The sequence below is a fragment of the Nannobrachium achirus genome (assembly GCF_963921795.1).
Source record: "Nannobrachium achirus genome assembly, chromosome: 18".
NCBI lineage: Eukaryota > Metazoa > Chordata > Actinopteri > Myctophiformes > Myctophidae > Nannobrachium > Nannobrachium achirus.
In genome coordinates, this window is record NC_137825.1 from 42,342,223 (window position 1) to 42,367,087 (window position 24,865).

Genomic DNA, 24,865 nt, shown 5'->3' on the forward strand with positions numbered 1-24,865 from the left:
CAAACAACCTGCTGAGACAATCTTTAGTGTCCTATGAAGCGATAACATTGATTGTGGGTGATAAGTTACATAACCACCTATAAAATGTAAAGGTATAGGCAGTCACTGATCTATCTTCTTCACCAAAGCGGTAACTTAATCACACAAGAACGCCCCCCCTATCCTGCACCTGGCTTGCCAAGACAGTCCTGTGTACCGTTTGCATACATAGATGCCTATCTACCTCTGTGGTGGTATCATATTCATACATGAATACATATATAAAGAGAGTTATACATAGCAATTAACATATATACGTATATCAATAGCATATAAGAGAAATTAGAAATAGTCAATAGATAGCAATCATTATCATCATATTTATCATAATACTAGCGGTAGTAGTAATACGATCCCTCAATAAAGCAGATACATGGGCCATTCCAGACAAGGGACCAGTCTATCACAAATATTACCCAACCCTGCAGCAGGCTGACAAGCTTAATTGGGATTTGCTGCTACGAGCCTCCTCTACCTTACCATAAGATACAGCCACGTTGTTCCTAACATACGTGTATAGGTAGGAAATCTACATGAATATATGCATTGTTCAATGTAATGCATTTTTAAGCTAAGCCACGAAGCCATGCAAAACTATTGTAATGAGGCCACCGGTTTGTCCAAGTATTTCACCATCCATACACTGCATCTGTCCAGAGGATGCTGAAGCTCATCTATGCACACCTCTAGGATGACTTGTTTTAGGTCTGCAATGCTCTGCAACCCCCCCCCCCCCCCCCCAAAAAAAGGAAAGAAAAAGAGGTTGTTTACTGTTATATATATAAAATGTGACAAATCTGTCTGAATAAGAAATTATGTGGACATCATTACAAAGTGAACGATGCCCTATTTCCGTGCAGTGCAATCATGTGTTTTATAACATTTGAGTCGGTAGGTTACACATTTTGGTTTGCACACTGCCTGGCACGGTCCATCAATCAATTGAAAAATTTAGTTTTCTTATTTTTTTGAGAGACACTCGACTCCCTTTCTACAACTCTCTGTATGACCCTAACGTCACAGTAGGACTCTTAACTCTCTCTACATGCTTTACTCAGCCTATAGGTGGAGATTAAACCATCAACTTTGGAGCAAAATAAGGCTCCACCTGCAATCCTGTCCCACAAATTCCTGTCTGGAATGACCCTCACAGAAGCGACAAAATAAAATTGTAGATATATATATCTTTAAGGTCACTATTGTCATCTAGTTCAGCGATACATGTCATATAGCAATAGCTCAATAACGAGTTTCTTCTATGTAATCAATACAAGGTTTTCAGGTTATATATTTAATTAAGCTTAACTGCTAAGTTATCAATTATTAGTAGTAGTATACAGTATCTGTAAATATGTATAATATAACATGTGTATAAATGCATTTGAATATAGACATACTTCCTTAAGTCCTCTGTCCACATCACAAGTTAGGATAAAATGGCAATAGATATTCTGCCGTGTGTGTGTGTGTGTGTGTGTGTGTGTGTGTGTGTGTGTGTGTGTGCGCGGCGCGCATATATATGTGAATGTGTTTTATAGGCACATCATTTGGTGCTAATCATTTCCCTATCACCCAGGATTTCACTTCCTCCCATTAAAGAGGGAATAAACTAAAACTATCTTGGGAGCTACCATTAGCAATTAGGAACAGAGTCATTTTGATGAATGAGGACCACAAGAGCAAAATACATTTTCTATAAAATAATGACCCTATTTGAACTGAATACATGATATCTCATTCTTAAACTTAAATCTGAACAAATATTTAAACAATATTTCATAGAAAGAAATGAAAACAAAATCATTGACCTATTGTCATTAATCCATTATTCGATTCTTATGTCTATGGACATTTTATCCTTTTCACAAAACATGATTCACCGGGAATACAATTATTTTATCTTTTGTTAGTCATACATACAACTAATTTCATTTCCATAGTCTACTATGCTTCAGTTCATTATGGGGTCATTCTTATTAGATTCTTTTGTCTATGGATATTTTTCTTCTCACAAAACATGATTCACTAGGGAATAAGATAATTTCATCTTTTTGTCATAAACATGATTCACTAGGGAATAAAAATATTTCATCTTTTTGTCATAAACATGATTCACTAGGGAATAAAAATGTTGCTAGTCATAAATATCACTCATTTCATAAGTCAACTGTGCTTCAGTTCAATATGGGGTCATTACTTCCGTATGAGCATCTGCGGTCTAATCTGATTGGATGCCAACATCAGTTACGAGTTGGGCTTTGCACACCTTCGCCAGCTTTTCAAAGCCTTCATGTCTTAACCACGTAAGCCTTATTTCATTTCATCATAAGACGGTGTCTCGTGGCGAAAATGGCCATTGCCATTTTCTGTATTTTTAAAAATGTTCGCCTATGACATGCCCAAAATAGGGATGCCAGTGGTTAATACTTCCAAGTAATTCATTTCCACCCATGACCTAAAATTGCATTATTAAAAGATATTAATAAACAAAAGAGAAAAAAAAAAAAAGAAAAGAAAAGAAAATAGCCAGCCTCATTCTGAAATCTGTTATAGGTTAGCCCATACTCACTGTAGCAAGTATGTCTACCGTTTTTGGAGGCTTAAATACAAGCACGTAACGTTTCACCTGGATGCGGGCTGACTGTGAATAAGAGGCCAACAATGGATGTGAATGTGTACACATCTGTGCCAGTGCTGTGTGTGTAGGCAAGAAAGGCTTGATCAGATAACCAGCTAGGGGCATTAGTCTGTCCATTAGACATGAGAAGCACGACGGGAGGGGGGCACGGAAGGAGGAAAAGAAAACGTAATTGGACAGAAATTAGCGCTTTCTGGGCGCGTATGCCTGAATACATTCCAGAAGTCCACAACCATAATCTTGATTTGTTTTTCACTTTTCCTGATGGACTTCCATGATTTAAAGGGCCCATGCAGGCCATACATTCATAAAGCTCTACCAATATGGCAGACAATACAGAAGGGAAGTACAACTCCCATGGAAACAAAAATAGCATTCCTAACCATTAATCTCCCCTGAAACAAAAACAAAAAAAAACATTCTTTTCAACCCTCTTCGCTACCTTCCCACGAGGGAAAGCGGGGTTCGGATTTGGCGATAACAGAACGCAGTCCCTGGACTCGGTGGGGGGCAGGGGATTGACGCGGGGACTCTGGGAAGTCTTGAGTAGATTCCCTGGTTGCATTTCAAGGGTTCTCATTTGCTGGAGGGGGAATTCAAGGTGCTATCTATAACTGTAGCATGGCAGAAAAAGCATTAAAAGGTTTGCGTTTTCACCAACAGCTTTCTTTGTGTGAACTGGTGCCTGTGATTTGTGGCTGTGTGTGTGTGTGTGTGTGTGTGTGTGTGTGTGTGTGTGTGTGTGTGTGTGTGTGTGTGTGTGTGTGTGTGTGTGTGTGTGTGTGTGTGTACTGTGCCAGCCAGCCAGTTATATCTAGGGGTATCTGTATGCTCTCATTATGCTGGTGAGACGCTAGACACATTCAGACTGGTGTGACATAAAGACAGACTCTACTGTAGCAGTGTGGGCGGCCTGTCTCCTTCGCTTTCTGGTTGCAGGGGACTCGGCTTCTCCCAGGCACTCAGAGCTCGTCCCCATCGGACAACCTGCGTCCTCCCTGAAACACATACAGGCCAACACAGAGGGTCAAAGAAGTCCTGCACACACCAACATGTCTCGCCCTACGTCTCTTGGTTGTGACAAGTATAATATGGTCTCACTCTTCGGAGATGCCTAATGATTATTCCCATCTAGGTTTATGAAAATGTGTTCTCAAGTTACCTTGCTAAAAAACACCCAACACACCCATACAAATAAACACATACATATCAGTGATGTAGGACCGTTTTAAAAGTAGTGGGTTCCAGGACCCCCAGGTGGTCATTCCAATGGGTCCCCAATAAAATGTTTTATTTTTATTTTCTCGCTCCCTTTGATCCCCAAGAGTATGTTGGAGAACAAGTATGTTCAAAAGACCTGGTAATTATCAACTTTTGAAAACTATGTACAAATGTCTCATCATAATCTATCATAACATCTACGTGTGCGTGCGTGCATGCGTGCGTGCGAGACAGAGGGGATGAGAGATGGATAGAAACTGTGGTAGGCTACAGTTTCAAGATAATTTATGCTTAAAGGAGTAGTTCACCACTTTTCAACCTGTCTTCATATAATAGGTCCTCACTAATGTTCATAATAAAATAGCACAATTTTTTTCTATTCAGTCTGGGTCTCATAGGAGAGCTGTCAAATCCTTCTACCGGTGACATCATCGTTTGACAAAAAAATAAATAAATAATATTTTTGAAAAAAAAATATTTAGATTTTTATTATCACAAGAACAATGGCTTCCACTTTAACATTGCAACTTCTTCAGGAATAGAAAGCCTGCAGTTTCTATTAGCTTGCATTTCCCATTGATGATGTCACCGGTAGAAGGATTTGACCCACCCACAGTTCTCCTATGAGACCCAAACTGAGTAGAAAAAAATTGTGATATTTTATCATGAACATTATTGAGGACCTATTATATGAAGATAGGTTGAAAAGTGGTGGAGTGCCCCTTTAACAGAATCAGATATGAATAAGAACTAAAGAACAACAATGCTAGGAAAGAGGGAACAATAATAAGAGTCGGCCTGTAAGGGTTCATTTGTAACCCTCTATTGGAACCGTTGAGGAATTGGACAGGTAAGAGGGATTCCACTCACCATGCCCTCCGAGTAATCCGCCGTCATGGTAACCTGCTTCTCCTCCGGGGGCGGGGTCATGAGGGAGCCCTCTGTGCGCCTGGTCTGATTGGTCAGCTGCAGCCACATATCATACATCTGCTGCATGTCTCTCACTGGGGAAGACAGAGGAGAGCGAAGAGAAGAGGAGGGGAATGAGGGCAAAGAGGGAAAGAAGAAAAGAGGGAAGAGTGGGGTGAAAGATGAGCCATGGAAATTCAATACATTTCTTTCTATTAACACATTTAATACCCACTAGATGTCGCCAGAGCCCATCATATGATGCCATGGATTGGATTGAATGGATTAAATGGAGGAATCCGGCTGCGCGACGAGAAATGTAAACAAACCGTCGTCAGCCAACATCCATGGGTACAGACTCCAACATTTGCACACGGATAGCTCAGATTTTTGCCTATGTTCTTAGCTGCTTCCCCTGCCGTACTGTACTGTACTGTACTTGCACAATGTACAGTTGTCCTGCACGACCTTGTACTCTGCGCGACCTCACCCTTTAGGGCGAGGTTGCTTTTTGCCTTTAGGCGTCTTACTGGTTATTTAGTCTTTGTGTGGTTATTTTGACTGCAGTTAGGGCGAGTCCCTATGAATGGCCTTTGAGCAGTCCCTAAGTTCAAACATGATCAGTGCATCCATTCATAGTTACCAGAAACAGACAGGAGTGCCAAAGACAAAGAGATAGATATAAACATAATATAGCCTGTATACATGATCAGTGCATCCATTCATAGTTACCAGAAACAGACAGGAGTGCCAAAGACAAAGAGATAGATATAAACATAATATAGCCTGTATACATTTACATAGAGTATAAATAGATATATCTTACAGCTGTTGTTCTTCATGTACGTCCACACGTCTCTTTCCTCCAGGCTGTGGGCGAATGAGCAGTTACCAATATAGTGGCACTTCTTCTGTTTCATCACATGGACACACATCTGGAGGAGGGTGGGGGGTTGACAGGCCACACACACATGCTTTAGGAGGAGGAGCTTGTATAATTTATTCATGTGTGAATGCACCTTTCAGACAAAGCGCTTATCCTTTGCATAATCGATATGGCGGTAACCCTGGCGTATACAAGTGTAATATCCTTTTCCTGGAGGAGGATGTCAGGGGCATAAGATTGTTCCCCCCAAAAATGTTAAAGTGTGAATTAAAGACACAAAGCAACCAAGACAGTGTAGGTAGAGATACAGAAAGACAGTAAATAGAAGACATCCTTTTTTTTTAAACCGCTAGGGCCCATGTCCACAGAAAGCATTTTATGAGCTTAGAATCCCTTTGGTTCTGAGCGTGTTAGGATGGAGGGCTTATTAATGCCTGCAACTTTTTAAATGATCAACCGTTGCTGCGCTCAAACATCGTGACATCTGTATTATTAGCACAAATAGCAGAGCTGAAACAATGCTAAACATCAGACCATGAATGACTGGGTTGTCAAAGTCTGGAGCCTGAAGTCTGACATTGATGAGCATCGCTTCTCTCCAAAAGTATTTCTCAGCTTCAAGCGCTCCACCAGAAATATTCTTACACAATATCAGAATTCAGATCTGGGTTCATTACAGTACACATCTGACTGCCCATTCCAACTCAAAACAAGCATTTAACCCATTTAGAACGGGTACACATTTTGTGTATCATTATTTTTTGCTTTAACTATTGAAAAATAGCAGATATACAAGCTCACAGCGCGGCACCGAGTGCCGCGCTGCGAGCTCGTAGATCTGCTATTTTTGAAAAGTCGTGAACATTAGAATTTTGACCCGATTCTATAAGTGTCTTTTGAATCCTTCTAATTCTAGGCCTAAATGGGTTAAGGAGCTCGGCAAGTCAGCATATAGAGGGACTCACATCATATTGCTGTGGATAGGTGCGAGAGAAAGGCAGCGGTCGAACCACCACCCATTTCTTCTTCTCAAAGGATTTCACCAGCAGGACCCGTCGTTCCTTAGTCCAGCTGCACAGAGTAAATGACAAATTAATATGAATCTGCAAGAAAGCCTATTAGGTTACAAGACTGTATAAGCTGTTCAATAATGCACAAGAGCAGTGGTTCCTAAATTCCAGTCATGTGGATTTAGGCTAATAACTGGTAGAACAATGAGGGTCAGCTTCACTCTGTCCAAAGAACAGGATTTGAACAGACATTCAATATGCAGACAGGTGACAAAATAAAAGAAAAAACCAACATAGTTAAAAGGAAGCATCATCACTACTGATTCCCAAGTGTGGCATGGCTGAGAGATGGGTCAAATGCGGAGAACAAGTCTTGCATACAGCAATACGTGTGACGCAATTTGGAATCGTACGAGGTTAGGTTTAGGCATAGTTTTACTGAGGTTAGGGTTAAGGTTAGGTTTAGGTGGTTGCACCACCGCACGGTCCAAGCAAACAAAAAGGAGCGCTCCCTAGCTCCGGTTCAGCCAATCAAAAGCTTCCATGGGCGGGGTTTGCTCAGAACTCATGTAGGGATACATTTTCATATCGTCCCATCCCTAGTGACAAAAAAATAGTAGGACTTAAACCTTTAGTTGTCCTAGTAAGGAGTTGGGCCACCACCAGCTGCCAGAACAGCGTCAAAGCAAATTCAAAGTGGGCCTAGTCTCACCTGTGTCGCGCTTTAGCTGTGCAGTACTTGAGGTTCTTGTCAGGTTCGTTGACCTGGCCATCCCTCCAGCACTGGCCGCACACAAACTTCATCTTCAGGTTCAGACCTCGCCCCCTCCCTGAACCCACTGCTCCCATGCCCCCTCCCATCCCTCCCACCGAGTGCACTCCTCCTCCGCCAATACCCTCTCCTCCCCCCATCCCCCCAACACCACCCCCTCCAGCCATACTGCTGCTGTGGTGGTGGGAGATGTGCATAGGCTGACAGAGAGAAGGAGAGAAAGTGGTTAGGAACAGGGGAAGAGAATAACACCATTCAAAAGATGCAATCCATCTTCATTGACCTAATTTCATATTAACTGTGTGTGCACACAATCATACACACACACAAAATAGTAATACAAGCTGCAATTCCTTCACAGACAGCTTACCTTCAGCCTAAATACTGCACTTCAGCCCTGCCTACGGAACTCGCCTGTCGGCTTGTTCCTGCAGCAATGCTGGCGTGCCGATAATCATGATAATGCACACGCTCTCGTTTAATATTGCTTCAGTATATAGCACTGTTTCCCAAACAGTGTGTTTAGATCCATTTGTGGGTCATGGGCCAATTTTTATGGGTTGCGAGTGAACCTCTTCATTATTTCATTTTTCATGAATACGAAATACTTTTCAAAAGGTATTTTGTAAGTCATTTCCTGAATAAATAGTGAATAAAATTAAAGACATTTTAAGAATTGAAGAATTGGTGAAAATAGCAGACCTACAAGCTTACAACGTGGCACAAAGCGAGGTGTTGTGAGCCTCTAGGTCTGCTGTTTTCACTAGTTAGGATACCGGGCAAACGTCTAATTTCACTTTTATTATTGTTAATGCAGTATACAGGGGTCTTCAACGTTTTCAGGCCGGGGACCCCCAAACTGATGGGCAGATGGAGCAGGGACCCCCTACCACCTCGTAGGTTGGGGGGGTCGGAGCTACGACATATTTTTTAACATGTACAAGTTATAGCGAGCAAGGTGGCCATACCACTACCATTTCTAAACATACTACTTATTAACTGAGATCCAATCTGTCAATTGCATAGTAATCGTGTATTCAAGCTATTCAAAATGGATAGAATCATGATTTATTTTTTAACATCAATGCAGATTTCTTTTTTTTTTTAAGCAACAATTTCACAGACCCCCTGCAGTACCTCTGCGGACCCCCTAGGGGTCGCAGACCCCCTGTTGAAGACCTCTGCAGTATGGAAACCATGAGTCTGCTATTATTGAAGCCATAATGTAGCCACCATGTTGTACATGACACCAGCTGGTCGAGCCACCTGGGCATCCCTCCCCATCCCAGCATCCTTTGCAGCCTCACCTTCTGTTGGTGCTGCTGCTTCTGTGCATTCTGCTCTAGTCTGTGCCAGTGTCTCTTTGACTCTTGCACCATCTCCTCATGGGTAATACCTAAGAGATGTTAGAAAGTACTGAATAAGTTCAGTGGTTCTCAAGTGCCTTGTGATGGCACAGCACACAGCAACGGTTTCCATTCAAGTTGTCATATTAGGTAATAATAATGTATAGCCCTGGGGCACCAGGCGAGTGAAGTTGACTCGCAATCTTTAAAGTTATACCATGTAACTTTTTTTATAAAACAAATCTTAAAATGGTCCTAACTGTTAAATCGCTAAAGTTTTAGAACCCCCACTCCGTTATTTTCAGCTTCAAAAGCCTTCTCTTTATATGTTTTCTATGAGCCGTGAGGAGGGGAGAATTTCGCGGCAAAATGACGTCATCATACTACCGGCCAATCACAGCGAGGGTTATACACTGCCGGCCAATCACAGCGCATCTTGGAGTGGGGTCGCTAGGGCGGCCATATTTGTAGTCTCCCGTGTGTCTGTATACTCGGTTGCACAGGGAGGCATGGGTGAAGGAGTGTATCTCCGGAATGGCTGAACACACAGTAACCAGGGACCCCTCAAAAGATAGATCTCGGCGAGGTGGAGGCAGACGCGAGGGTGTGAGAACCGAAAAACGGCCGAAAGACGCGGACGCGACCGAGGTTTGCTATAGAGCTACTGACCACAAGTTGAGCAACTTACACAGTATAGCTTTAAACTTTTATTGGCATAGATGGTCGTTTCGTCAAACAAGACTTCCTCAGCGTGCTGACCTGTCTGCACAGTTCCGGTCCGCAGCCAAATGCACATCAATTTGGAGATGACACGAAAAAGTTTGAGAAGCACTCAAGAGTATGTGTGGTGTTCACCTGTGTCCTGCTGCAGGACCCAGCACTTCAGCTCTATGACAGAGTGTGCAAAGGAACAGCTGTCCTCCCGCTGGCAGCCGTAGCGCACCTCATGGCGACACACATCAAACTGGCACAGCGGATGCAGTGGACGCACTTTGCTGTAACGCACATTGGCCGACCTCACCACGTGCACCAGGCACCTGGAGGGAGGGAGGGAGGGAGCACCCACACAATGTTCAGGTCAGTCATTTTAAACAGGTACATTTGAACAGCAACAAAATAGAAGCAATGCTGACATGTGGAAAACTAGAATAAAGAAAGAGAAAAAACAAACTAAATTGACTAAAAACACATTTTTAAGAGTTAGGGTTAGTTAGTACAGCACTATAACAGAAAGTAAAATCAGGAAATAAGTTCTAGAAAGGATGAAAGGACCTCCTTTCTACAACTTGTTTCCGGAAACATACTGAAAAAACATATTAACGGACACGGTGAGCTAGCCTGGCTCCAGCCCCTGAATCGCTAGCCTCGCATTCAGGGTCTGGTGACGCTGTTGAAGGCGGGATTTTCTTTGTTGAAAATCTAACCGGCAGGCGGCAGCCCGGCCTGATCGAGATAATCCAGTATGAACCAATCACCGAAGAGTCCCACTTTGGCCACAACCCCATCTCGGAAAACGGCTGCACTGAGAGGATGGTACAACGCCTCCAGAGAACAGTCTAACTCTAACATCATACTGCAGACAATGGAAATGATTTAAAACAGGTCTTCCCAGCTGCCTTTTCGATCAAAACAAAACTTGGCGGACCAATCAAATGGCTAAACAAGGGTGGGTTTGTTTTGCCTCAGCTATGGACTCTTTATACAATCAACTCGATTATTGCAACACACAAATTTTCAAATGCATTTTTTTCATATGTGAAAGAAGTTATGTTGCTCTTTAAAGAAAATCTTTAAGTCATGCCAGAATGGTAATAATTGTCATGGTTGTTATCATCTCTAACAGATATGTAGAGTCACAATGCTCCATGATAGAAGAGAAGTCATGTGAGATCAGTACATTTTTAAAGAGAAACGTCTGTCGGACTCACTTGTTATCGTCGAACGGGTGTCGTGCTGTGAGGTTTGAGCACACGGCTAAGTTTTCTTTGCTGCGTTTACTGATGATGCGAGGTTTACTGTCAAAACATTCCTGTCCAGTGGGGAGAAGAGATAAGAGATTGTAACGCAACATAAATTCAAATTACACTAACTAACCGACAGGACAAATACAATACGTACACTTTACATTATATTTATAATCTAGAACTGTACACAGAATCATCTGTTGACCATGACCCAATATATGGGGTCAAAACTAATTTAATCCCAACATGTAAAAGAGGCATTAAAGAGTATATGGTACATACACCATGTCTCTCTGGCTCTCACCTCACAGAGGAACATAAACATGCCCATGTGGAGCTGTAGCAGCCGGGTGACACTGAGCGCGCGGCGCTCTGTGCTGCCCAGCGGGTCGAACAGCAGCTCACGACTCAGAGCGCCCTTCCTCTCCTGGGTCCACACGTCAATCTCCTCCTGACAATAGGCAAACGTACAGTTCTCCCCATACTGGCACTCCTGACGTTCCTGCACCTCTGAGGTAGAAAAGAGGGAGGGGGTGAAGAACAAGGCTTCTTATAGAAAAGATGGATACAGATGGAAAACATCCCCCCCTGAAAAAGCTGGCTTTGCTATGTTCACATTTTTTCTCCATTGATGGAAGGTTGAAACAATGAATGAATTGAATGAGACAATGATGTGGCCTCCCCGTCCTCCATTCTTTAGCCATCGTCACCAAGTTACTACAGTAGTTGTGTGGGGTTTGTGAACGAAGTTGCATAAATCACAAGTGTTCAGGTCAAAAACCAATCCTTAAAGGACAACTTTGTTTTTGCGACGTGTATCGCTTATCTCCCGATTAGGAAGTCTTAATGGTATTATTTACGGTAATACAAAAACACACCTTTGCAGAGTACAAACGCTCCCAGGAAGTTGTTCCGTGCAGGCCGGGGCCGGACCCTCTTCCAGTTGGGGTCGTCTGTGTTTTTTAGGCGACACAGAAGAACGTCTCTCTTACAGCGGTGTGCTGCCTCAGGCTGATACTGGTAGTCCATTACCCGTGGACCTGAGAGAGAGTGAGTTATAAAGAGGCTACATTACAGCCAAATAGACCTTTTTCATCAGACAGCTGTGATGGATAACCCCCCCAATCAATGACATTACAAGGGGCCTTCCCCTGAAGAGCAGCAAATGCTCGCTAAAAATGAGAACAGGCTCCAGTAAGCTAGGCTAAGCTAGCTACTTCAATAGCTTTCCACGCTTACAATGGGAGTCGACGTAAGTGTCATAACTCTCTCCATTCTACGGGTCTGGGTTGGGGAGGGGTGGGCCTGCTGAGCAGGAGGTGGAGAGGAGTGTGGGGCCAAAACTGGCTCAATAGCGCAGTCCTCCCACTCAGGAGTCAGGACAAGGTGGTACTGCAGCTGAAAATGCTTTGAAAGCCTGAGTGGTAATTTAGCCTCAAACCCTTTGAAAAACGTTTTTTGGGACACAATGTTATATAAATTATGTTTAAATGCATGGTGTAGAACCTTTAAAGGGGCTGCAGTCAACCTTTTCTTGAAAAACGGATGCTAAAATAAAAATAATGTTTGGAAAATATTTCATAAAAAAATAAGCTTCATATATGTGTTTCTATTCAAAAATGACCACAAAAAGCGTAAAATAATGATAGAATAATCATTTTGGCCATTGTCAGACTGACACTTTGTTTACATTCTAGTCTATAGACTGAGATGTAAACAAAGTGTCGGCCCTACAATGAAAAAGTTGACTATAGCTCCTTTAACTTCAAACTCCATTTTAATCAAACTCATTGATAACAAATCCCTGTTTTAGGTGACTTACAATATATCCCAGAAAGGATTTTTTTAAAGAATAATGACATAATTCATTCAAAACATCAATCTTTGTGTACATACCTATGCGGCTGTAACAGGCATGGCAGGCTTGGCGGAACTCATGTGTGGCTGCCAGGGGGTTCCTAGAGAGCAGAGACAGGTTGGTCCCAGATGGGCCATTCTGTAAAAGAGGAAAAAAGGTCACAATAGGGTGACATTCCAAAATCAAAGCCTCAATCATAGGTGGGCCACACACATTTCACCACACATATCCATTTGCACCCATATTACTGTCATGTCTTAATAAAATGTTATAAAAAAGTAAATACATGCCCATGAAGTATCAAAAAGAAGGCCTGTCACCTTTATCATTTGTGCTGGTAAACAAAAATTACAATTACATTTAATTAATACATTTTTGACTATTCGAATAAACATTTTCAAAGAATTTGGGTATACGTGTGTGTGTGTGTGTGTGTGTGTGTGTGTGTGTGTGTGTGTGTTTTACTCACTGTGTGTGTGGAGCTATGGTTGCGTATTCCAGGGATAAAGCTGTGAGACACTCGTCCCCCTGGAGACAAAAGGACACAAATATATATTGAAGTAAGAAACTGTGGCCTTGCGGCAACCATGCTGAGAACACAAAATTGTCGATTCACTCACAACTGGTTTGAAAATGAGGAACTGTATTCAAGGTGGAGAAGGAACACATGGGACATGTGGAAAGAGGAGCACAAAGAGACTTCAAGATGAATAACTAAAAACGTCTTAGAGCCTTCCACTCACCAGGCAATTTGTACTCGGACAGGGAGTCCAGCCCTCCTGCCCCACCGCTATTTCCTTTCCCCTCTCCATCCCCAGCTCCAGGCGAAAAGGATCCCAGTGCGTCCCGCGCCTGGGTGGAGCCCTGGTCCCTCTGGGCCAGCGTGGGGTAGGGCTCCAGGGGGGGTATCTGGCTAAAATAGGCAGGGGGAAGCTGAGGAGACGGGGCTGGAAGACTGGGCGAGTACGGAGGCCGGAGACCCACCGCGGTGTTGGGGAGGTTGGTAGGGATGGCACCCTGCACTGGACTCTGGACCAAAGACGCACACAGAGGCAAACATCAGCTCAAATACAGATATATGTCAACAATGGAGTGAGGATTACAACATTTTAGCAAAAATGAAAATTCTTCTTGATTTAATGTAGTTACAATAGTTTTACATTTGAGTCTCAGCAAACATTTATTTGCTCATTTCATCTGCTGCTTTACTATTGTGCAGTTAGGGGATTCACATGCACAATGCAGCAATTGATTAACCGACTTTGGCTCAGTGTACATTTGAATTATATGTAGTTCTCTTCAAACGTTAAGTCTAAACCCCATCCCCCAAAAGGACCTGTTCAATCAATGCTTCCACATAAAATGTAATTATATAAGGATAATAAACATGGGTCCATTTGTACACAAATTAAAGCTGCAATCTGTAAGTTTTACGTTATAGCCAGGATTTTAACCAGGGATTCTCGTATGAGCCCCAAGTTTGTAAGACAGAAAACCTGTTTTGGACAGAGAGACTATGCTTTGTGCTTCATGCAATACCTCTTGTCAAAATGTCAACCAGCAGTACAATTTATATGCCACAGGATGGAAAAGAAAATCTCAATAAAAGGACAATCAACAGCTGCAGTTGTGTTAATTATATTGTATCAAGATACTCTACCATGGGGCGCCTGCTGGCCTAAGGCGCATACCACATACTAGGCTATGATGCCTGCTGGCGTCGCCGGTTCGATTCCCGATCCGGCCGACCTTTGCCACATGTCATTCCCCATCTCTCTCCCCATTTCCTGTCAGTCTACTATCCTATCAAATAAAGGCATAAAAAGCCCCAAAACAAATCTTTAAAAAAAAAAGATACTCTACCATAAAAATCGCTTGAAATAACATTTAAAATTTGGATTGCAGCTTTAACACAGAGGTGTCTGAGTATCGTGTCTGGCCCTAAGACAACATTTTCAAATCCATCCAGCCCTTTTTCCTCTGCTAACCTCACTGACTTTCTTGGGGATGCAGTCCAGAAGACTGTCCAGTTCATCGTTGATGACGCTGCTGCTGCACTCATCTATGTGCTCTGATACAGGCACTGAGTATGGCATGGGCGGTAGCCCCTGGCTACTGGGGCTCTCAGACAGGTCAGCACATGGCGTCACAACAGGGGTCGCGGGGTCATCGCTGACTGGGATGGGCGTGGCCAAAGGAGCAGGAATACACTGGGCACTGGACAGATCCGCTGGGAGGGAAATGGAAATAAAGAATGAATGGATTATTAGTAAGGGCACATCTTTGTTTTTAAAGCGGTCATTTAAAAAGAAAAGCATACACAAAGTGCTTACTAATTACATAAAAACGAGCAAGAGAATAATTAATAAAGGAGGTGGAACAGATTTACGAGAAAGATATTATTTAAGAATTGTAGAAGAAACCATAAGATTAAATGTAAGGAAATAATGTGGTTATAGTGAGGACAAAGCAATGTAGAATTTAGTTTCCCCCATTTGTATAGGGACAAGTAACAATGTAAATGAGAAATTATGAAACTATGGGGGGATGGTGGCACAATAATCTCTAAAATATCCTGGTACACTTCAAGAAAAAAAGAAAAAGAAAAAGAAAAAAAGAAAAATGCAATCTAATATGAATTGACAAAATTAGGAAAATAAATTCCACAGTCTTTTCCCCCCGCAATATGTGAAAGATTCAGGTACTTAATTCATTTGCCTATTGGCAGTGTGCACAAGAAATTTGGTTGACTGGCCCATGGGCCACGCTGTACAATAGAATCGAACTAGCCCTTACCCGTTCAAAGATATGAGCTCCGAAATGATGTGCAGTGTGTGGGTTATGGGATGTGCACTGTGCACACAGTATATGAGGGATGGAAAGTAACTTTAACTGGTGCTTGCATGCTAATATGTAGGAGCATCAATGTAAGAAATACCCGTTCCATTTAACGGCTACAGAGATACTGTGTACCGATCTGCATGATTTTTGGACAACATCTGTAACAGGGCCAGACCCCCCCGCCCGCCCGCCCGCCTGCACACACACACACACACACTCCCCCCCCCCCCCCCCCTCCGTGTGTGTGTGTGTGTGTGGGTTTGTGTGTGATTGTGCATGGCCTGAACAACAGCACCCCTCCCTTAACATGTGTGGTCACAAAAGGTACTGTAGGCTAAATAGATATAGATACACCATAAAAATGCTAATATACAGCATACGATTTGTGAAAGTGACAAACGGGCTTCACAGTTATGTCAGGTGTGTTCATATGCTTATGGTGATGCGATTTCAGATCAATTGCTCCAGCCACTGAGGAGAAACGCTGTGACAGACACTCACTCAGACACTCACTCACTCAGACATTCGCAAAATTATAGTATAGATGGGTTATATAACCCCTGTCCAACTCTGTTGGTTAAGGTAACAAACTCTATATTTTTTGCTGTTTGCTAAATAAAAGAAAAATTGGAGCGACAAAGAAAGTGAGTGCGAGCTACCTTGTTTGTTCCTAGTACTACTGCACTGTCAGTTATAGCTCAGCACCAAAGACAGGAGGATGTGCGTTACCTTTTCTCTATAAGGTAACAAACAGAACACAAATCCAGAGATATTTATGTCTATTGCTTATACACACAAAGCAAAAATACCTGGTCCGATGTCAGTCAAAGACTCTAAGCCATTGGAGGACGTCTAAAAACAAGAAGAAAACGTATTTTGTAGAGCTCAAAATCGTTAAGCAAATTTATACACAACATTTCAAACGTTTGCACTGAAATTAATTAAACTCTAATTGTACTACCTACCTCTCCTGTGGGTGGGGAAGTCTCTCCATGATTCTCTCCTCCTGTGGTACTACTGGACTCAACCTGAGGGCTGATGTATGCCTTACGAACCTTCAGACCAAGTTTATTAGCCAGCTCCTGGGCGAGGTCACCCACCTGCCTGTCCTGGAAATGAGACAAGAAAGCAAAAAGGTTTGAAAGAACAGAGAGAAAAGAAGCCTAATCTGATGAATGAATTGTAATTTATAAACAAAGAACACTCTAATGGTGACAGACAATCAACATTTCATTCACAAAGGTAAGGACATTTTAGTGATTGGTGCCGACAACTTACGAGTGGTGCAATGAGCAGGCATCTAGTGCCACACTCGTAGGCCTCCCTGAGGCGCCCCAGCTCCCTTAGACAAAGGGCCTTGCGGTACAGAGCTCTGCGACTGCCCTCAGACACGCACAGCGCGCTGTCACAGTCTTGAACACCGCAATCGTACTCCCTCTGACAAGAGACGCAGAGAGAGAAAACCGTGAGAATAGGTGTGGACGTTTAAGGAATTTAGTCAACAGGACAGCACACGAGGAGAGTCAGGAGACTAAATTAAGTCTCCTCGCGTGCACATACAAGATTCAATCAATAGATACAGCTTTATTGATCCCCAAGAGGGTAAATGATCTTTCTGTTCTGGTCCTTCCCCACCATGTGATAGTGTGCAGCAGCCCGGTTGACATATAGGCACTCCAGCAGCTCTGTGGGAATGACAAGGGCTTCAGCCTGGGCATAACGAGCCACGCTGACTCCTTCCCCATAGTAGTGCGCTGCCTGGCGCCAGTCACCATCTCGGAACACCGTGTTCCCCTCATCCTGTAGGTTGCACACGAGTTGGGTCAAGAAGGCCTGCAGGTAAGAAAGGGTACAAAAATATTAATCTTTTGAGGGAAACTTAAGACAGTCCACAAGAAAAGCAGCGTACATTAATGCACTTAAGCCATGCTAAAAGGGAATAATAGAGAGGGCTGGTTCAGGAGATTGGGAAAAGAAAGACTCAAGGGGCAAGAGAGAGCTACATAGAAATAACGAGGTCATCAAACACGACAACGCAGCAGCTAAAACATGGAGCCAGATTCCGAAAGTTGATTCTGTGCAAGGCCAATGTTTTCTCAGCCAATGGATTGGTTGAGAGAGGCTCTGACAGGGTCATGGACAAAGAACACATTTAATAGGACGAACACTTTGTTATTTAATATCTTGGCTGCTGACTCCATGGTTTCCACAGAATGAAAAGTCAGGTGGCAGTACAAAACCAGTTGTGAACAACAACGATGTATAAGCATAATTCATTTAAGTTATCATACACTAGCCTTTACCCGTTCAAAGATATGAGCTCCTAAATGATGTGCAGTGTGTGGGTTATGGGATGTGCACTGTGCACACAGTATATGAGGGATGGAAAGTAACTTTAACTGGTGCTTGCATGATAATATGTTGGAGCATCAATGTAAGAAATACCCGTTTCGTTTAATGGCTACAGAGATACTGTGTACCGATCTGCATGATTTTTGGACAACATCTGTAACAGGGCCAGACACCCCCCCACCCCCCACACACACACACACACACACACACACACACACACACACACACACACACACACACACACACACACACACACACACACACACACACACACACACACACACACACACACACACACACACACACACACACACACACACAGCTGGTTAAACATGTTGCCTCATGCTAGATGCAGAATAGATAAGCCTCATGCTAGATGCAGAATAGATAGTAGATACACCATAAAAATGCTAATATACAGCATACGATTTGTGAAAGTGACAAACGGGCTTCACAGTTATGTCAGGTGTGTTCATATGCTAATGGTGATGCGATTTCAGATCAATTGCTCCAGCCACTGAGGAGAAACGCTGTGACAGACACTCACTCAGACAGACATTTGGAAAATGATATGTTTGATGTGAACAAATTGCAAACGGCACTAACACAAAGTAAAGAACTGTCAATTAAAAGAAACAGGATCAAGTGTAATACCTCATATGTCTCTGGCTCTGGGAAGGGTAGAGAGGACCTGTGGATAAAAACAGTCACAGAATTATATCCGCAGTGTTTCTGCATACATGCGAGTTAGCAGGTTACCAAAAGAAAGGAAGGGGGGGGGGGGATAAATGTTATTGTTAACTTACTGGATGAAGCCCATTGATTTCTGAATCTCCTCTTGTCGCTTCAGTCTCTCAGGATCCATGACCTGAAGGCAAAGACAACGTTTACTTTTAAACTAACTATCAAACACCAGTAAGACTCCCTAATCGGGAGATAAGCGACCGTAGGTCACATGTATACACAAAGAGGGGTGGGGTGTCCGCGTTGCCTTGGCGGACAAATAGGTACCGGCCCCGGCTCTCCCAGTCCTCCACTGGGGGCGCCACCACTTTTGCATCCGTTCTGGAGCACCAGGAGTGGGTGGTCCCCAGGAATTCCCCGTGAGCAGCCCCGTTGGGGTGGTCATTTGGTCATTTTTGCACATTTGGTCATTTTTTACACCTGGGGGTCCCCCAGGGACCTGGGGGTCCCTGAAGCTCCGGGGGTCCTTGGAAGTTGTAGTTTGGCAGGTAAGGAGTGTGTGTGCAAAATGGGGCATGGATGGGGGCAACGGTTATGGAGATATGAGCAGGGCAAAAGTGTGACATGTCACGTGACAGCTGGGGGTCCCCCAGGGACCTGGGGGTCCCTGGAGTTCCGGGGGTCCTTGGAGGTTGTAGTTTGGCAGGTAAGGAGTGTGTGTGCAAAATTTGGCATGGATGGGGGCAACGGTTGCGGAGATATGAGCAGGGCAAAAGTGTGACTCACTGACTCACTGACAGACAGCCCGTGGAGGTTTTGATAGTAAATGCGACCTACGGTCGCAATTACAGGCATAACATAATTGCATTTGTTTGTATGATAGATACATGTTATGTTGTAATAATTTGCAAGGATAATATTTGCACACTGCTGGCTCGCATTCTTATCTTGCATTCCAACCAAGCCAGGCCTTGCTTCTAAGCAATCCCCTTGCTCTCACGTCAATGTAAACACAGTGACAGCTAACGGTGACTAAAGGTCAGCATTCAGCATTAATATTGGAAGATTACTTGCCAGTGAGTCTTCAGTCAAATGCAAGACTCAAGCCTGTCAAACACCAACTGGGCAATGGACATTATTTTGTTAAGCATTGTTCCTTAAATAGCCTGCCTATCAACAAACAACATGTTAGCTAAGTAAGTTATTAAAGTGACTGACTGTTAGCTATCTTATCCCTACAACTAATTGACAGCGATTATTTTTCGATTACTTTTAGGCAACTCCGCGTCGTCCGCGATAGAATCACATTTACACTGCATCTAAAGACTCCACCTTTTGCACAAAAATCGCGCATTTTTACCCCAATGTTCCTATCAGCTTCTCCTGAAGCTATTGTATTCGCACGATGTACACTTTGTAGAAAAGTAATGTGTGGGTTTGCTATGCAAATCTTTCCCCAGAGTGTCTCCTACGCAATTTTCGTCATCAAAGTATCAGGTTACAGTTTGCTTCAGCAGTGACGGGCGCGCAGCTAGAGCCTAGCTAGCCGAGAGCCTGTATCTTACAAGAAGTTGGCGGCCCTTCGGGCCACTCACATCTAGAGTTCGGCCCACTCACCTCTTCACAGCAACATACTGTCTGTGTGTGTGTGTGTGTGTGTGTGTGTGTGTGTGTGTGTGTGTGTGTGTTGCTAAAATGAAAACATTGAAATAATGAAAATAAAACATTGGCAGGCCTATTATAGTAATAATAATAACACAATTAGGCCAAAACTTTTTTTTTTTTCAACAAACTTTTTTTTTTCAACAAACTTTTTTTTTAAAAACTTTTTTTTTTCTCAAAAAAATATTTTCTCAAAAAAATATTTTTTCTCAAAAAAATTACAAATCCATTTGATTGCTGGTATACCGTGAGGGCCCGAGCTCTAGATTTGAGGGCCCCCAAAGGGGGCCCGAAATTCTAGTATATACAATTGAGCAAGAGCCGCATCCCACTTCCAAGCCCATTCACGCCCACTTTGCATTCACTTCAACTCAACGGTAGGGAGAAGGACGTAAGGAATACCGCCCATAACTCTATCATTGGCCCCCCGTTGCCATGGTGACCGCCGTCCATTGGCTCGTATTCCCAGCTATGGGACCGGCGGATCCAATTTCAACCGAGGGGGGCGTAGCCAGAACACACACACACACACACACACAAAAATAGCTAATAGTTAGCTCACAACTTTCCACTTTTCTCTTTCACCTCAATCGCAGTAACATCCGTATACACCACTTGGCTAGGACTGATCACGTGGCACACAGAGTTCTTAACCGGAAGTGCGTCCGGCGGTCAAATATGTCCGACCGGAAACGTGCGCTGCGCCACAATAGTTCCGCCACAATAGTTCCGCCACAATAGTTCCGCCACAATAGTTCTGCCACAATAGTTCCCCCCCAAAAAAAATGTTTTTTTAATTTTTACTTTTTTTTTACTTTTTTTTAATATATATATATATATATTTTTTTTACTTTAAAAAAAAAAAAATTTAGTAAAGAAGCGGGCGTGGACTCTAGATGTGAGCGGCCCGAAGGGCCGCGAACCTCTAGTAGCTAACATTAGTTGGTGTCAGGACCAAACCATCACATGGTACCAGTGGTTTTCAATTTCAACCAGTGGTCCGGGGACCACCAGTGGTCCTTGAGGGGGTTCCAGGTGGTGATTATAGATTCTTTAACTCTTGAGTGTAAAAATGAAACCAAAAGAACCCTCATGTGTCCATTTGGTTTCATTTTACACTCTCAAGAGAAAAAGAAACTGCATTACTCAATTTATAAGAAATATACACAATTATAATGTAGAAGGATTGTCATTCTGATCAACGTTTGCCTTGTATTTCTCCTATGGTACCACGTCAATACAGCATGGAATTGTTGACAAAATCATTGAACGACAACAAAACATTCTAGGCTTTAAGTCTGAGAGGTTAAATCTCCTCGAATCGTTGTCCGTGGCTCAAATGCAGAATAAATAATGGACCCTGACATTAAAGGGGTTGAAAACCACTGTTATCCTCACGTAAAAATAAACCATTTCAATGTTATCACACTCCTGGCTGTTTTTAGGATTAAAGCTACTAGCTCGTATGCTAGCCACAGGCTACTCACAGAGACCCATATTAATGCAAACACACCTAAGATAGCGAATATTAAATTAAACTTAATAAATGTATGAGAACCCTGGACTTTTATAAGACATTCTTCTTTTGTCTTGCCACCAGCGAGACAACTTGTGGTCAGTGTCTCTACCCTAGTTTGGCATTAGGTAGGTAGCTGCAGTGCTAGCTCTGGTCTCCTTCATAGGTAGCTGCATGTTTAATGGTCCAGCCCAGCCAGGTCATAGACGGAGGCCGTTGAGACCTGAGGCCGATTCTAAAAATGTCTTCTAAATCCCAATGGTTTTCTGAAAAACATGTTTCTATGTCAGTGGTGCTCAAACTTTTCAGTGTCAAGGACCCCTAGAATTATTAATGACCGCGGACCCCCGCCCCCATCTCAAAATATTTGGTTCCAGGGGACCCATAGAAAGACAAATTTGAGTCACAAATGTTCGCTTTAAAAACGTATAAATTCAAGGATTTGCACACATCATCACGATTTTCCAAATATGGCCCCAAGTATAAAATAGTAAAATAGTAAAAAGTGGTTGAAATCTAAAGTGACACAGATGCTTTCCAGGTCATAGACGGAGGGCCTCTCAAGCACAACTCACCGAGCTGTTAGTCTCTTTTCAGCTTTTCGGGAAAACGATAATTGTCCGGAGAGGAAATATCCGATCAGACAGATTTCAGACCCTGCTATCCGCACGCATATCTGTGACTTCGCTGTCCCTGTGACGGGGTGTAGCATCTGGACGGTACATGAGTTTTTTGATCGTTATGGTCGCTATGGTGGCTAACGGTAGCTAGGCTAGCTGCCTGGCTGGCTGCTGCTGCACGGCTTTGAAACTATCTCAACAAGTTTCTTTGAAGTGCTTCGGCACTAGAGGGCGCTGGTGGCGACCATTTGGCTTTTGATACATAAAAGTACTCGCATGTTTTACTTGAGTCAAAGTATCATATCACTGCTGTTAGCCCTGAATACAGGATATGACCGTCCTGTATTCAGGGCTACACTGCTGTGTCTAAGAGTCTATTCTATTCAAATGTACTTGAGTAAAAGTAAAAAATACAAACAATTATGAAAATTGCAGATCGCCTCTTTAAATATTTGCCTCTGAGATGTAGTGTGGAGTAGAACGAAAGTATCGGAGTATCAGACTACAGTACTTGGGTAAATTACTTGGTTACTTTACACCACTGCAGTTTCATTCCTCATTTCATCCAATAACTGAGAGAGAAAGACACGATTTTCCCACAACAGCTTTAGCAGAAACACCATATCAGACACATGCAGTGCTTCCACTGACAACATTCAAATATAGTCTATAAACCTAAAAACAAACCAGTAAGACTCCCTAATCGGGAGATAAGCGACCGTAGGTGGCTTATCTCCACAAATAGGGCAAACATTTGTTTTTCCAAAATCTTCCTGATCCATGTTGATGACATGAGTGTAGACATGCTGTGTAGTGATATTCGTGATTTTAGGGCAAAAACTGTAGGAGCAGTGTCCAAAAATGTGTTTTAAAAATCGGCCTGAAGGTGGCGCTGGAATAGGGCCATGTGAGAAATGAGGGGTGGGGTGTCCGCGTTGCCTTGGCGGACGAATAGGTACCGGCCCCGGCTCTCCCGGACGCTGCTAGCCCGAGTTACGGCATTTTATGTGCGCTGCAGTGGCAGGGGGTCCTCCACTGGGGGCGCCACCACTTTTGCATCCGTTCTGGAGCACCAGGAGTCGGTGGTCCCCGGGAATTCACCGTGAGCAGCCCCGTTGCGGTGGTCATTTGGTCATTTTTGCACATTTGGTCATTTTTTACATCTGGGGGTCCCCCAGGGACCTGGGGGTCCCTGGGGCTCCGGGGGTCCTTGGAGGTTGTAGTTTGGCAGGCAAGGAGTGTGTGTGCAAAATCTGGCATGGATCGGGTCAACGGTTGCGGAGATATGAGCAGGGAAAAAGTGTGACGTGTGACTGACTCACCCACGGACAGCCGGTGGAGGTTTTGGTAGTAAATGCGACCTACGGTCGCAATAAATAAATTATGTCTGCAGCTACAGTACAATCCACTGAATCCAGTCCAGTGGTTCTCAAACAAAGTGGATTTCAGGAACTCTCTAAAGCTGCAGTCGAAAAGGGGCTCTAAGCCCCTTTTTGACTGCAGTTTTAGCACCACACTACACTACACCACACTGCACCACATAAAAAATATCTACATTTTCTATTACACAAAAGTACCCCTATCGGTAAGAAACACATTGACAGTTTTAACTGTGATTATAATACAATATACATTTCTATTACAACTATCATAAATTTATATGCACAATAATGGATTATAACTGTGATTATAATACACTATAAAATATGAATGTATTACTATGAAAATTATAATAGATTATAATAGTGATGATTATAACACAATAGAATCTACCGTATTATCATGTATTACAACTATATCCTGGTGTCTAAATGAAAAGTCAGTGAGTGATCAGTCATTATGAAGTGTTTGGCCCTGTTTAGTACCACTTTCACACCACTCTACCCAGGTCCTTGTAGACAGTGGAAAACCTGGCACAAGTGGGCGGTGCGGTGTGGAGTGGTGTAGTGTTGGGCCAGTGGAAAAGGGGCGTAGGTTCCTTATGGGGGTCTAAACTGACCCATACAAGTCTGTAACTTTTGACAGTGTGTACAGTCTCTCTAGGTTCCTTTATGGGGGTCTAAATTGACCCACAAGACTGTATAACTTCGACAGTGTACAAATGGTTCATTTGGTTCCATTTGTACACTGTCAAACCACAGTTTCAAGAAACCACGTTTAGTACCACTTTCACACCACTCTACCCAGGTCCTTGTAGTGGAAAACCTGGCACAAGTGGGCGGTGAGGTGTGGAGTGGTGTACTGTTGGGCCAGTGGAAAAGGGGCGTAGGTTCCTTATGGGGGTCTAAACTGACACATACAAGTCTGTAACTTTGGCAGTGTACAGTCTCTCTAGGTTCCTTTATGGGGGTCTAAATTGACCCACAAGTCTGTATAACTTTGACAGTGTACAATGGAACCAAATGAACCCGTCAAAGTTAAGGGGAGACCTGGCTTTAATGTAAAAGTTTGAGACCCACTGATCCAGTCCATGGTGTGGCGCCCATGCTGACAACACGCTGTGGTTGTGGAACTGACGTCACGCACATTGTAACGTAACTGGCGCGC

The 24,865-nt window shown here is 43.2% G+C and overlaps 1 protein-coding gene across 1 annotated transcript; it reads right to left on the minus strand.

The window, feature by feature from the left end:
- Positions 1-810: 810 nt before the first annotated feature.
- On the minus strand, positions 811-22,481 carry zc3h7bb (zinc finger CCCH-type containing 7Bb). Its single transcript, XM_080747935.1, has 21 exons — positions 22,274-22,481; positions 18,643-18,704; positions 18,491-18,527; positions 17,120-17,317; positions 16,763-16,921; positions 16,450-16,593; positions 16,294-16,336; positions 14,632-14,873; positions 13,387-13,672; positions 13,113-13,171; positions 12,682-12,781; positions 11,664-11,825; positions 11,090-11,295; positions 10,750-10,850; positions 9,677-9,858; positions 8,783-8,871; positions 7,416-7,675; positions 6,659-6,764; positions 5,634-5,742; positions 4,769-4,902; positions 811-3,675 (listed from the first exon to the last, which is right to left on the minus strand). Exons 2-21 carry the CDS (start codon positions 18,699-18,701, stop codon positions 3,640-3,642), a joined length of 2,712 nt encoding a protein of 903 aa, XP_080604061.1. The 5' UTR covers positions 18,702-18,704; positions 22,274-22,481; the 3' UTR covers positions 811-3,639.
- Between the last annotated feature and the right edge of the window lie 2,384 nt (positions 22,482-24,865).